The sequence below is a fragment of the Xenopus laevis genome, chromosome 7S (genome assembly GCF_017654675.1).
Source record: "Xenopus laevis strain J_2021 chromosome 7S, Xenopus_laevis_v10.1, whole genome shotgun sequence".
In the NCBI taxonomy this organism is placed as follows: domain Eukaryota; kingdom Metazoa; phylum Chordata; class Amphibia; order Anura; family Pipidae; genus Xenopus; species Xenopus laevis.
Window position 1 is genome coordinate 78,553,386 of NC_054384.1, and position 16,240 is coordinate 78,569,625.

At 36.6% G+C, this 16,240-nt stretch overlaps 1 protein-coding gene across 10 annotated transcripts in view; it reads right to left on the bottom strand.

The window, feature by feature from the left end:
• LOC108697630 (1-phosphatidylinositol 4,5-bisphosphate phosphodiesterase eta-2) overlaps window positions 1-16,240 on the bottom strand; it is a 400,986-nt gene that overhangs the window by 91,989 nt on the left and 292,757 nt on the right. For all 10 annotated transcript variants that reach the window (XM_041571413.1, XM_041571420.1, XM_041571414.1 and 7 more), the window contains 3 exons: window positions 12,793-12,939; window positions 4,583-4,826; window positions 3,222-3,351 (listed from right to left, as the gene is read on the bottom strand). In XM_041571413.1, the coding sequence (XP_041427347.1) occupies window positions 3,222-3,351; window positions 4,583-4,826; window positions 12,793-12,939 (521 nt within the window). The remainder of the gene's footprint in view (window positions 1-3,221; window positions 3,352-4,582; window positions 4,827-12,792; window positions 12,940-16,240) is intronic.

The window sequence follows — 16,240 nt, forward strand, 5'->3', positions numbered from 1 at the left end:
CTGAAAATAAATCATTATAAGAGTATGTGATAGTAGTGATAATGGGAAGGGATGCACGCAGTAACTACAAGAAATATCCTTTACTAATAGAATATATATTTTTATATTTGAAAATATAAATATTTATAAAAAGTAATTCTGAACCAGCTTTTTTTATGAAAAAACCAGCTTTTTTTATGAAAAAAAAAAATTCAGGGAATGTTTAGATTTATACATTTGAGCATTTTGTTCAAGTTTATGAAGTGCGGCCTTTGAGATAAGCCAAGTCCTTAGCAATTTTTCTGTTTTATTTTTTATTATAATGTTTTAATTATTTGCCTTCCTCTACTGCCGCTTTCCAGCTTTCAAATGGTAGCCAGTGACTTGGGCAGCCAGAAAACTATGGCTGTATGAGGCTTAAATTGTACTGCACTTATCTGGGCCCTTCTTATTCATTTTACTCTGTGTGGTTGCAGATAAATTGAACCCTAGTAACCAGATAGCTAATGAAATGTCAAACTGGAGAGCTACTGAACACAAATAGTCCAAAGCCAAAGGCAACATAAAAAAAGGCCAATTGTAGGAAAATTGCAAATTGTCTCAGAATGTCACGGTCATAATAATGTTCATTTAAATACAAGCTATCCCTATATAAAACATAAATTGCTGTTACTGTAAAAGCTTGTACCATGCATACATATTAAATTCTACTGATGTAAAAAAGAAAAAAAACTTTGCTGAACTATATTCCAGTGTAAAGAAAGGTAGCTGGTTGGGGCAGAAAAAAGACAAAATGCAAAAAAATAAAATAAAATCAAAAAAAGAGATAGCACGGTGCCTGTAATGTCTCCATATTGCGCAGTAGGGGATACTCTATCCCTGATGTACAGTATAGGAGGATTTTTTTTTTTTACCTTATATTCAAGCAATATGTACAGCAAAGCTTTTCAGTGCTGCAAATTATTTTATCAGCCAATTAAACTAGAATATTTCGTATTGAAAAAGCACATCTTTTCCCACTAGTCAAATTATAGCCAGCTAAGAAATATATTTTGACAGCTGCAGTATGCTAATCCCCTTACATAATTATAACAAAAAAGAAATCTCTCTGTCAGATTAACTATTGTATCAGATTAATGCCCTTCTTCTAGTTGCTATAGTTTTTGAGAGGCAGACATTTTTTTTTTAACCAGCATTTATTTATATATTTAAAAACGCATCCAGTTTTGTACCTGTATATTGCTGGTAAGTAACTATGGCATAGTAGAAGTAGTATGGGGAGGGGGGCAGGATGGCAACAACAGCACTTTGCATCAGTGTTGCCAAACCTGTGCTCTTCAGTTGTTGAAGTTTAATAACAATACTGGAGAGAAGGAAAAACGAAGCTCCGCACACCGGACAGTCCGGTGTGCAGAGCTTTGCTTTTTCTTCTCTCATCCATTGTATGCGGCATGGGACAACAAGGGTTCCTTGCACCCGGTCTTGTGTGAAGTGCTGCTGCTTTTCAAATTACATGAATGCGGTGAGTCTGAGCAGTTATGTTTCTTTTGATCGTTATATTAAAGTACTTTTTAAGGATATGCCATTCTTACAAATGATTAACCAAAGTTCTGCTTCCAAACTTAATAACAAAGGCAATTCTTTTGCGACTATATTAATATAATATTATATATATATTCCTGTATTGGAATAAACAATTTCCAGACCAGCACTCTCTTTGTGATGTAGTCCCAGAATTGTTTTTTCCTAAACAGGATTACATGCAAAAAATTCATTAAGATCCTTGAAAAAATCCCCCAGGTTGTACCAAAACATTGGATTAAGATGTGTTCCACCATGATTAAATACATTTTGTATCTTTTAATCTGCAGACAGTGCTGATCCGTTCACATGATATATATATATATATATAAAATGATGTACAAACTATAGAAATTGACCAACAAGACAGGGAAATGACACAAATTAAACAAGTGTACTATGTGTGCAGCTATTATATGGCAGTATATGCTCACAAAATACACTTTTTGGTATTGCTGGTCTTTTCTTGAAGTCTATACTAGTTTACCATGCGCCAGGGTGAAATTCTAAAGGGGTGCTTTACCCTATAAAACAATATATATGTACAAGTATACATATTTAGGGCTAAATATTCCACATTTAACAACAACATATAGTTGTGATCATTGCTGCACAGGCACATACAGTGAAAGCTGTAAGAAGAGGAATAGTTTGTGCTTGCTGTATGCTACATTATTCTATTGCCTATGAAAGAAAATGGAAGATAAAACCAATAATGAATAGGATATACTTTATCTTTTTGTACAGCTCATAACATTTGTGTCTCAGCAAGACTGGACAGAATTTGACTATTTGTCATATGCGGGTCAACCTAAATCGGTTAAAAAGCAGGAATTGTCGAAATGTTGTACAACACTTTAATTTGCCAAGTACATGTCCAATTCTCAGCCAGAAAGCTAGTTATGATTTATTTCATGAAGAGCCTCAAGAAAGAAAAAAAGGGAAAAAAACATTTATGACCCTGACCTGCTTGTGACATCATTACACATACACAACGCATGTAATCTCAGGCCAAGAGGCCATTCAGTTGTAACGCTGAACATAATACTGTGTATGTCCTAGTTTTTTTATTTTTAGCCATGTGGCCTTTTTCTCTTTCACTGAGATCTTTCCTAAAAAAAAACATCTCCTGGGGAATTTCTTGTGATATTCTTACATGACAAGAAATTGTGATGACATGGCAAGAACAATGTCAGGGAGAGGAAGCAAGAAGTAGGGCAGCTGAGATGCCTTCAATGTTAAGATCATTTATATTCCTGTTTTCCATTAAACAAATGTCTCTTCGTACATTAACCTTTTGCTGTGCTAGAAGATCTGCCTACTATCTCTCCAAATTTCATTTTTTCTTATGTGGTAGAGCTATATAAATTAGTATTGGTACATACAGTATAGCTGGGGAGAAGATCACTCACCAGATTTTTCTTGAAGAATATACCTCACAAAAAAAAAAAAAAAATGACAGAAGAAAATAAAAGATGAATAGAACTCACATTAAATATACTATATTTCTGCAAAGTGTGCAATTACTTATTAAGGCTAAAATTAAATTGAGAAATATATATATCTTCAAGAAGATATCAGGCATATGAAATGGCATTGTATTTGACACCTTTTCATGTAGGGGAACACTATATAAATTAATGTAGTTTATCTTCTTTTACCTTGAACATCTGCTTCACTTTCTGTCGTGGGAGGTTGACATTCAGTTTGTGCATGAGTTGTAAGACCTCATTAATACTCAAGCACCCGTCTCCATTCTTGTCTGCCTCATCAAATGTCTGCTTCAACCATATTTGACATGAGTTAAGGAATAACAACAGAATAAGAATCACTATCATGTTCCTGACATAGTAAGTTGTATATATATATATATATATATATATATATATATATATATATATATATATATATATATATATACACTGTATGTATATTTATATTTTGTTTCTTATAAAATATATAGCCACTTTTTAGTCAATGTATTAGGGAATATATTTCTAAAAGTGTGTAAGGCTGATCTATCTAGATCAGTTTTTTAATTTACCCCTATTCCCCATTTCTTAAATTTTGTATCTGAAGGCTTTGGGTTCGATCTTTATAAAACTGCATATGATAGAGCGATGCTTGAGTTTATGACAAAAGTATAAACAGACTTGGACCTTCGTGAATTTTAAAAACCTGTTTGCCATAATGGAGTCCTAAATGTGCGGAGACCGTCTTAAAACATACAGTATCTTTCTTTATCCAATTAGCGGAATCAATGCTCTGTGGAAACTTGTAATTAGTCTTTTAATGGATCTGGGATTTTCCAATGGAATATAAAAGGCTCCAAAAGTTACCTACAGTAAGTTTAAAAAATGTACAATGTCATGTACAGACAGACATAAATTATATATAAAGATATAGAATATATAGCTAAATAGATAGATACATAGATACATGCATATTACTAAAGGTAGCCCTTGATATTTTATTCCCCCCCCACCCACAGGTGACTCTGAACTTTGTCCATATTGTCTCAAGAGGTACATTCAAATTGAATTTTTGCTCAGATAAATGGATGCCTAGTGAGCAGTCTAACTGGTCACACCGTGCGGTTAACAGTGGCATAGTTATGCAACCCTTTTTCACCCCCCAGAAATTTTTTTGTAAGCCCCATAGAGGAAGCAGACATGGACCCCTACCCCCCCCCCCCACAGCCGTGGGGTCTGGGTCCTCCCCTAATACACATTTAGCATTTTCAGTAGACCACATATTTTGCTGCAGAAATATGCTTTTAAAAGGAGAATATCTATGCTGGAATACTAAAAGTGGTATACATTTGTATGTACTATGAGAAAACCCTGCAAATTGCCCCTGCTATACACATTCTGTTTATGGCCCTGTTTAACTGACAATTTCCCATATGATGTCAGGCTATTCCCCTTGACTTATTGACTATACCTTCTACATTAAATTTATGATTATAACTTGTGTTTGTATATTCAGTAAAACATTGTTATGAAAAAAAAAAAAAAGATATTGGTCGCGGGTTCTTTGACGCTTGGAAAGACTGTCCTCATCACTTATCCCTGCCATGAGATATTTCAAGCCAGTAATCCATGTCCGTGCCTCTTCGCCACTCGAGGACACCAGGTCCAGAGACTCCATGTGATCCCCGTAGTAGATACTGAAACAGCAATTTGGATCAAAGCTTCCATCCGCATAACGCTGGAAAATCTCAGACTGTTTGCCCTCACACACCTCCTGAATGGAATCAATGGAGACTGTATAGAGAAGAAAAAACAGGGACAATAAAGTAATCATGCAATTAATAAACCATAATGTAATAATATATTTAATTATTACATTTCCAACAGAACCATAATATGCAGTGGGAAGTTGTAGCACATACTAACTTAGCAGGCTTAAATTCTGAATGTCAAATCTATAAATTCTGTTGAAAGATTTTAGAAATAGCAAAAAGCGATTCTCCTGAAATTGACTCTCTGAAATATTTGTTTTGACAATCAGAGGTTGACTAAAATATACAACTTAATAATAAGTTTATTGATACAGTGATATCAAAAAGTTTTGGAACCCCTCTTAATTCTTTGGAGTTTTGTTTATCATTGGCTGTGCTTGCAAAGCATTCATACAACTGAATACTGCTTCAATAAAAATAATTTGTTCATAAAACACCCCAGTACTCAGATGTTCCTGGGAAATCAAATCAAAGACATACCACTGTTATCTTTTTGTTGAAAGTGAAGTTAATTATTAGGCAGGCTGAAAGGGGTTCCCAAACGTTTTCACATTACTGTTTATGCTAAGAAAAAAAAGTTGGCTAAATCTTATGTGCTCTGCTAAACAACACAGATCAATTATTCTTTTCAATCTTCAATTTGCAAAGGGTTCCAGATTCAGTATGGTATTTGGACTTTTTTTTGGATCTTTTATGGAGGACTGATTCTGACTGTATTCTGTAGAAACTAAAAATTTTGGATTTGTTGAATCCTTGGAGTGATCAGAGCTGCTTATAGTCAATGCTGGGCTGTTGTGAGCTACTAGTCACCAGATTAAGATCTGCTGTAAGATCCTGCTCTTTCCTCTGATTTAGAACCTACGAAAAGGCTAAATTCCACCTAATTTAAAAACTTGCCAAGTCTTTGCCTACAAGCTGTGCATTGGTATTGACAACATTTCTATATGCTACCAATGGATGGAGGCAGTTGATGAAACTTGATGTTAACACTTCCTGTTGTTGATGGTAGAAGCAACAAGTTATAGACATTGAGTGACTATTTATAGGGGCATACTCTTCTTCTGGAAAATTTCCCAGGGCAGACACATGCGCAGTACAACGAAATAGCCATTTTTTTTGTTAAAGTTCGGCTTTTCGTTCTACTGCACATGCACAGCCGTGCGAAGAAAGAGGAAGCAGGAAGAAGATCTCTCCGTGGTGCTCACTGGTATAACCCAGGGTTTCAAGTAAGCCAATACAATAACTTGAGAGTGCCTAACTTGGCACCCCCAAGTGCTAACAGACTTTCCTTCTCCTTTAATGTTCATCTCTGTAGCTCACAGTCTGGTTGTTAGAGTTGCAACAATCCTGAGAATACCACTGCCTACATCATAGTATACATTAATGTTAAGTGAACTACTACTTTAGACCCGAGCAGGGACTTTAGCAACAAATGGGTAGATAAGGGAGAAAAGAGAAAGATGGCAAGAGAGTGCTAGCTGGTAGACGAGAAAAAAAAAAAAAAGAGAAAATGTAGAGAACAGTTTTGAAAATGTCAGTGCACAGCAGTAAAAGGAAAGGGTCATGATTGAGCCTTTTATCAGTACCCAGTAAATGGCGTGATGGCATCCCTGGAAAGGAAGACATCCAAGGTGGGGGGGGGGGTTTGCAATAATGAAATAATTATATGGTGAAAGAACAGTATATCAGTATTCAGTACAAGCACCATATAATATTTTTCATAAAAGTCAGCCAACCGCAGTGGTACATGACCAATTATAATCCTGGCTTCTATCTACGGATCTATCAACCCTTCATGCGTCTTTATATATAGAGCTGTACTGTTACAATCATAATGTATGCTAAAAGATTACTTGCCTAACTTCTACAGTAGAATAAGACAAAACATAACAAAATGACTGCTCAAAATAACAGGGTTTAGAAAAAGTAAATCTGCAGCTACTCTAGCAACAGTGTTCAAAGCATAATGCAATAATTGCACAATACTTGATCAACACTGCACATATAACAATCATCTCAAGAGCTGTCTACCCATTAACACAGTAATTAGTAGAATACTTACTGTAGAAAAGCCTCAGTGTGCCTAAAGTAAATCTGAAAACATAAATTATGAACAGAGTTATAAAACTCTATTAGAAGGGATGTACATGAAACAGTGGCACAACATTCCTTTAAAGAGGCACTTTTCGTATGATGAAGTGATATTCTGGGACAAATTGCAGTTGACTTTCATTTTTATGTTCTTGTTGGTTTTTGAATCTAGTTTTTTGTTCAGCAGTTTTCAATTTGGAATTTTAAAGATTTATTTAAACAAGACAGCAGCAAACTACACCATTTAATTTTTCAATACACTCTTGCCATGCTACATGACATTATCTGAAAATTGTACCTTGCATTTTTCCTTTTCAGAGGGGCTATTTTATGGGCTGTATGCAGGTCCTTCCCAATTGACATCTACTTGAAAATTGTTAGCAATTGAATGGGTAAATTTGGAAATCCAGTAATGCAGTCTGCTTTCAATTAGCCTCCATAGATCCCAAACATGATCCCATCTTTGCCCCTGGAGCCAAACTATAAGATCATCCCTATCTGGCCCACTGTGTTGGTGGTAAAACTGGGTTAAGATCCACTAGTTTGGCAACCTTACTAAATAAAAGGATGCTACCTTGTGTGGCCAGATTAACTGTTCATTAGTACCTGTATGTTATAGATAGAAGGTGCAAAAGGTCAGGGTTTTTTATTTGCCAATGTTGTGTGTATAAGTTGATTGGAGTTCTTGGAATCCAGTCAATGAGCCACTGCCATGGGGATTAAAGTTATATTATACAAAAACTCTTACTGTACATTGCAGGGCGATAGAGATTTATATTATTTGTTTTCTAGCACATCATCTTCAAATAAAACATCCCAGGTAGGGATGAGTAGCACAGTCACATTAGGATGTTCAGTATATATTCCTTCAGAGCAGTAGGAAATCACAACAAACCCATAAACCTGCAGCTAAAACTATGAATGTCCCACACGTCCATCAGTCTTTGAATCTGCCTCTCAAATCTTCTGGCACTCAGCAAGTGACAACTAGTGTCACATTTACATTGCTCAGACTAATATCCATTTGGAAGGGAGACATTAATTTCTCATTATCATCGGTAATGCTTTCTGTGACAGAAGATATTCTCAATTTCGCTTTTATAGAAGCCACCAAAGGAATCATTAAGCCCTAATACTTTACTCTTATTACCATATATATCAAAAATAATATTTGTATAGCCATCTGTAGTCATTCAAAGGAAACTTAAAAAATGGAATGGCCATCTATCACCAAGCAATTATCAAGTCAGATGAGGGTAATTTAGAATAGTAGAAATTTTGCAGAACAAGGCTGTTAGTTTAATAAAAATGTATTGCAGGGATTTAGATTGTTTGCCAATAGTCTAATGATAAAAGAAATACAATGAGCAATAGTATTTTAAAGGCTTATCTTTTACAAATTAGGGCTGTCAAACCTTTCCCAAAAAGCAGTGCAGACTGATCCTAAAATCCCGATTCCTAATATTACTGTTTGAGGCTTTATTTGTTATGTAATCATGGCTTAATGATGACTGCAGAACTGGAGGCAACAGCTAAAGAAAGTTTGTGTTGCGATCTGTAGGTATAGGATTACCTCTTAAATGTAGCAGGAGAGCCCTACCTACTCTGGTTTTCACCAAAGCCCTTTTGGGGCACAGGAACTTTCTATGGAACAGGCAGAGATCCTCAACACGACCAATGTAATCAAAGTCATGGTACAAAAGGGTCAGGCAAAGGTCAAGAAGAAGGTAATCAAACGAGGGGACTTGCGCCGGTCTCCCAGGTTGCCCGACAGTACCCCCCCCTCTCAGGACCTCCCAGGGCTTTCCAGGAAATTTCTCGTGGAAGAGTTTTACCAAACAAGGAGCATACTTATCTTTTGCTGCAACCCAACACCTCTCCTCAGGAACAATTCCCTTCCAATGAATAAGTTGTTGAAAATGACCTATGAGTTTGTGTAAGTCCACAAATCCCCTCAACAGGAGCAGGGGAAGGATAAACAGGAGAGAATGCATGTCAGATTACCGGCTTGAGGAGAGAAACATGGAAGAAATCTGAAATCTTCATCTATTTGATCTGATAAAACGGGGCTCCAACTTAGGAGAAGGAACACAAAGCTTAATGTTCTTTGTGGACAGCAATACAAAATCTCCAATGACAAAACAGGGAGCAGACTTGTTAAGTCTATCAGCCACATTCTTTTGCTGGACCAAGGCCTTTACCAGAGCCTGATCAGCAGAGGACCAAATGGATTTAAAGTCCTGAAAACAACTTCAGCGCATGAATATCTACTCTAAATATCGAAGAAGGAAGAGCAAGAAGATTTATACCAAAGGTGCAGAAAAAAGGAGAGCAGCCCAAAGCTTCATGTCTGAGATTATTATGGGCGAACTCAGCCTAGGGAAGGAGTTCGGACCAATTGTCTTGACTTTGTGAAATGAAACAACGAAGGAACTGTTGCTTGGTTCTCTCAGTCTGACCATTGCTTTGTGGCTGGTATGCAGATGAGAAATTCTGGTCAATTCCCAATAACCTGCAGAGAGACACCATCAGAGGAAGGGGAACCATGGAGTCAGAGGAAGGGGAACCATGGAGTCTAAAAATGTCTTTGATGAATACCTTTGCGAGAGAGGCTGCAGATGGGAGACCTATTAAAGGGATGAAATGAGTAATCTTGGAGAAGCGATCAACCACTACCAGAATTGTGGAAAAACCTGCAGAATTGGGTAGATCAACAATAAAGTCCATGACCATGTCAGCCAAGTGGTGGCTTGCTACTGGCAAAGGATATAGAAGAATACAAGGAAGAGAACAAGGAGTTCTCTGGAGTTTTCTGCTGAGCACAGGTGGGGCAAGCAGCGACAAACTGAGTGACATTCTGAGTGAGGGACAGCAACCAAAAGTATCTGGAGTCAGACAACCTGGGAGATCGGGGTGCGCGTCCCCTCCTTTTGGCACATCGGTCCCAGGGGTTCTATGCATGTGTTATGGGTTAGCTAATGAAAGGTGCAAGGTTTCCTACAGGTCTCTTCAACTATACCAGGAGTGCCAGCTACAGTCAGGCGATCTCAGTGGTATCCAATTATAGGGCAAACATTTGGGAATGTTAGCCTTGAAGGCAAACAAGTTTCAAGTAAAACATATTCATGTATAAAATGTATTAAGTAGTAGAATTGTTAATGAATCAGACAAAAGTTTAGTGTAGGACTGGCCATACCAGGGATGACGGAAGTAGTTGGCCATCTTAAATATATTGCAATATATTGACATACAATTCCTATTTTGGTTAAAGGGTAAGGCAATTTTTTAGTAGCTTAAGGCACAAAATGTCTCAATGTTCTTAATTTGATTGATAATGAGTTGACTGCAGAGAACCTCTTGTATTTGTTTGTATGTAAACAAGTATACATAAAAGAACATTATTGAGCAATAAGGTTACAAAAAAAACGGATAAAGAGAGTAATTTATTAATGTTGGCGTGCAATCATTTTTTTTTTTATCTCATTGTTACTTATATCAGACAGATCATATATTTTTGGTTCTTTTAAATTGCCAATCAAATCCCTCACACTTGATGCTTTGCCTTAGTCCCTCAATCTCTCTTTCCCTGGTGTACAATTCTGTCAAAGCAACCTGGCAAAAACCTAGTGCTGCACAACTCAGCATGACTATGGCAAAGCTTGAAAAAAATGAGGAACAAGAAATGAACTGCATTCAAAGATATCATGGGCCCCTGGGAGGTAAACAGTAGGGAGGAAAAACACATGTCCAAACATAACCTAATGACTGCAGAATGACAGTAAAACACAATCTAACCGGGATCTTGTCTACACTGTTACAAGGAAAAGCCAACACTTACAATGATAAAGCGAAGAGCATAAAATATGGCATCTCAGATGACGAGGTCAGGTCACGTACATAGCTACATGTCAGCTTGTTAAAAAAAAAAAAAGCTATGGAGTCATCTTGGCCTTCGTGATTCATAGGTTTCTTGGGAATATAGTTTATGAAATTTAACTATGGCTAGAACACAGCCGTTCCCCTCCACATCATTTCTTCCCTATCTTGCTCTAATCACCTCTGCCATTCTTGTTTCTTTTAATTCTCATCAGTTATTTTGAAAATGTTCTAGATCTGGCTACCAGGATGTCAGTGGGATCATTTATTAACCTTGCAGAGTGGGAAATGATGGCATTAAATACAGCTATCAGCCCAAGACCATAAGGTCACCCTTCAAAAGTATTAAATGCACACAGCTCAAATACTGTTTACAGCAATGCAGATTTATTGTTTTTTTTTATTACAATGTGTGTGCTTGAGAAATACTGTAGTTGATTACTTGAAATGGTATAGGAATAGGGTTGTGTATTAAAATTGTTGTGTTTAATAAAAAATGCTTAGAATGTCAAAGATGTCTTAAACACATAGGGGCAGATTAACTAAAGGGCGAAGTGGCTAATGCCAACGACTTTTCGCCAGCGTTGGCTCCCACAGTCACTAGCAAACAGGACCGGCACTAGCATTCGTTCGCGAGGCAACTTTTCAATCTGGTGAACGATCGATACTCCGCAAATTCACTAAAGTGTGGCTTTTACTGAACGATACCTCTTTCACCAGAGTTAACCACCTCAGACCAGGCAAACTGCTAAAAAGAAGCTACCGTAGATCTTCCTCAATCTTCTGTCACTTACATCATATCCCGTGTGCTGAAAATGCATTAAAGTTCAAAAACCGCTGGTGACTTTTCCTTTTTTAAGTAGGATTGGCTGAAAAAGTCCTAACTTACTTTTTTGGGTAAGCGGTATTCTGCACACATTTAATAACATATGGAACATTCATTTTACAGTGGGCTCATGTGTAGGGCATTATATTAGCTCTCTCGTCTGTATTAAGGTTCCCTGGACATGTACAATATATACCCACAACTTAAACCATTTGCAGCAACATTTATAATAAAGATGTCCATACAACTTTAAATTTCCCATCCTATGCAAATTGACTTAAGTGCAAGATCACTAGCGAATTTTCGCTAGGCACAAACGAACGCTAGCGCATCTTCGCTAAGAAATGCTCGCACAGCCAAAGTAACTATAGTGGAAAGTTCGCCAGAGTTCGCCGCCCAGGACAAAACTTTGCACTTTAGTGAATTAGTGTATTCGTAGCGCATTTGCACCTGGCGAAGTGGTGCGATGGGTGTGAAGCTGACGCTGGCGAAAATGAAACTACCCCATAGAAGCCACATTTTTATGTGGTATATAGAAGCATATGGCCTCAAATATAGACATTATGATCACACATGGTATTGTAAGGTGAATATGCATAGATAGAACAAGTAAAAAAGCTTTTTAATGGCCAACACCTCAGCTAAATGTGCTACAGTGGACATCACCCTGGGCCACTTGCTAGTGATTTGACAAGTTCTAAAATGTTATGAGTTTTTATCATCAGCGAAAGATTCTGCAACTTTGCAGCAGTAAAAGTTTCCACCTATTTGTATGAACTATTTTAGGTTTATTCTGTTACCATTTTACCTACAGAGTTAGCGATTGGTAGAACCAAATAAGCAGTATATGTATTCAGGCTAGAAAGAAAGCCCTTACAAACCTTTATCAGGACACTATCATCCCGCCTTGAAATTGTTAATACGATTTTTCAACATGGTGCTTAAACAGAACTAGTTCACAGTAGAAAGCTTGCCATGCTCAAAATGTGAATCTTTATCTTTTGTAAAACAAAAGATAAATATGGATATTAAAGGTCCATTAGTAAGACAATAGCAAATCAGTTTAGAAATGTTTCTAGCTAAACTTTAACAATAGTTTCAGTAAAACAAAATATTAAAGCTGGAAGATAACTTTAACTGACTTTATTTAGCTAAAATAGTTTTTTCAAGATGCTTGCCTGTTAAGGTTACTTACTCTTGGCCTTTTCATTCTTTCTCGAGGGTCTCCACCTTATACAGGACTTGTGCTCATCAAGGTAATAAAAACGCACCAAACCTTTGGAGCTACCCCGGAGTTTGATCATTTGGGTACCAGCTTGCATAGAGTTCATGCATCTTTCCACTGTAAAAAAAAAAAATACAGAAAAATGAACACAAATAGAACAGATTAAGGATGCATTTTCTTAGCCCCACACTGAAGCAAACATTTGTTATACTCGAACACATGCTTTCATACAACAGGTAGGTAATGAGAGCCTCCGACTAAAAAGCCAGATCTACTGTATGTTCTAGTACAGATTCTACTAAACAATTACACACACAACTACATCAGAGATGTCTAATCTGTAAGTGAAACTCTTTGATTTATATACACACACATTTATTATTCATACCTGCCCAGGAACAAACATGATGAATGCAAGAAACTGAATGGCACCATCTGCTAGATATGTTATTTAAAATCATAATTCATGGTGGTATTATAGTAATATTAAATCTATTGAGATAATCCCAGTGTTACTGTTCTATCAAGAAATGTTATTCTTATTTGTGCAAATTGTTTTGCTCTTTATTACATTCCCCCATATGTTTGTCCAGCAGCAGTAACATATAGCAACCAATCAGGAGGTAGCATTTATAGGTCACCTGTTTAAAAGCAAACATTTTATTGGTTAGTATGGGTTACTATTCCTGAGCAAACTTAGTGCCATTTATTACATATGTGGGTTAAGTTTCACATGGAGGCTCTCCCTTACTAATTAAAAGGTTACACATATTGAAACAAAAGTGCATATTAATACAAAGGTGATTTATACTGGACCCCAGAATGGATGTTATCATCTGGGCTTAGTATCCAATGCTATCATGTCCCATCCCTTGACTGACCTTGACATCAAAACCACAAGTTTCTAAATCATGGGACTGTCCCAGTTAAAAGTATGAAAATAGCAATACCTATACTTGGATATTCCCAAGTTGACTATAAATGGCCGCATTTTCACATATGTAACCTTGTTATATGCCAAGGAGAGCCTCAATGGGTAGCTTACATATCTCAAAAGCCCACTGATTGATGATTACAGCTGCTAGCACCCAGTGTGGAGGTCATTTATAAAGTTTGCGCAGCACATATTTATTTGCAAATGGTTGTATTGCCCACTGATCTGCCCATCTTTCTGGCTTTTGCGAATTCACATTGAAAATACATTTTTGCAAATGGCACGCAAAAAAAGATGGGTGTTTACGTGAGTGCGCCCACTGTGTGAGGTTGTTGTGCATGGAAATATCAAACTGTTTTGCAAATATTTTCTCTGCCACCAAAGTTGTGCGTAATTCAGTCGCAGCGTTATAGACATTCGGATTGTGAAAAAAAACACACTTATTCAGCTTTATAAATATAACCATGCGCAGGGCAAATATATTCACTTCACGAACCAATCTGCCTTGCGCAAAGTTTCTAAATGAGCCCCAGTGATGGATAATTATGGGCATTAGCATCCTTGGCAGTAAGATTATACAGAAATATTCTAAAGCTAAATGCATTATTTATAGGTTTCTGTAAATAAGGTTTCTGTTTTTTTGGACTGACAATTTTTATTAGTTTTCAACGATACAAACATTATATTGGTATATAATGGTTTAAATCGTTGCAGGTATACTCATTGAGTTAACCAAAATAATATACACAAAAAAATTAATAAATAAAAAGGTAATGTAACTAGTGATGGGCGAATTTATTCGCCAGGCGGGAATTCGTGGCAAATTTGCGCGATTCGCCGCCAGCGAATAAAATCGCGAAACGCCCGCGAAAATTCACGAATTTTTCGCAGTTTCACGAATTTTGCACGAAATTCGCAAATTTTGCGGCGAATCGAAACGGTGCAAATTCGCCCATCACTAAATGTAACCTGTATTATATCTGTATGTATCTCAGGGTAGTTGCAATTCATATAATACATATAAACTGTATATAAACTATATATTGACAAAAAAGTGCTGTTTGTGTTTCTTTCACATGACTTGGTTAATCCTTTTCTTCACTGAAATACAAACAGAAGTTAAAGTATCTGATGCCTCAGTGGGCTGCAAAGGATTCACAGCTTAGTTAGCAGTTCAGGTCTTGGCTTTAAACTTAATAAAACTGCAGTCAAGAGATACAGGGGGTGCTTTATGTTCTGCCTTGCTGCTCAGTGTCAGTAGGATATAATAGAATGACAAAATGGTTCCTGGGATCATGAAAATAATTCATTACACATCAAAGTCTTATAGTCATTAGGAAGGAAACATTATCACAACGGTAGGCAAGACTCCATCTGTGCAAAGCATACCCAATATCATAAAGGGAGCAAACACAATTGAAATAGTGAGTGCCATATTTTTTCTTTAGCTGATTTGGACAAACAGTTTGCTGTCTCAGCACTCCCAGTATTCCAGTCTGCCTACCTAATTGCACTACTCTCAGTATGTCTACTGTACGCACAGTTTGGCTACTACTGTCTAAGCAAGTCCTTGTAATCACAATCTTTTCTACATGGCTGCGTGAGAGATGGCTTCTTCCAGCAAGATGCTCTCTTTGCTGCTTTCATTTAGATAGGTAACGGGAAGGGACAGCAGCTTTAAACACAGCATGAATAAGAACAATGCTCTGAGGCACCAACAATATTATAAATAATTGAGTTGCTTACACTTATATTAGAATGGAAAATGATAGTGGGAAACGTATCAATGATTACTGTGTATAAAAACAAAAGACAAATATATACAGTAGGAAGTTTCAGTTTAGCTATTCTCCTCTGCTTGAGTCACAATTATGACTCCTCCACACAGTGTTGCATTTCATCCAAGAATGAAAAATATTATTACAAGAATTTGAATGGACACAACATTTCTGATATTGGATAAACTCTTCAGTAAAATTCTTGAAAATGTGTCTGGTGTCACAGATTAAAGTACAAATAATCAAAAGCTATTCACACAATCAACCCAACTATATATAGGGTTATGTAATAAATGGACACGCGTGGGCCCATTTATCAAAGGTCAAATTTTACCGGTTGCAGAGGTTTTAGAAGTCACAATTAAAGTCTATTTCTCTGAAACCACAAATACCATGTAAGGTATTAAATGATCCAAATATAAAAAGTATGAATAAAAAAAAACAACTTAAAAAAAAACAGAAAACCACACAAGTGTGAATTGATAAAAATTGTCCAATAGTATCATTGACTGTTGTAGGAACTTGACAGCTTTTATCTGGCAAATTTTTGGTTTCTAAACTTTATACATCTCAAAAATAATAAAGAAATACAGACAAACAAGTTTTTTTAGATTTGTGGGGGAAATAATTGTGAATGTTAGTAAATAGAGCCCCCCAAGTCTGTTTATAGGCTGTAACCTATAGCAAATGTCTTATTAGTTGCTAT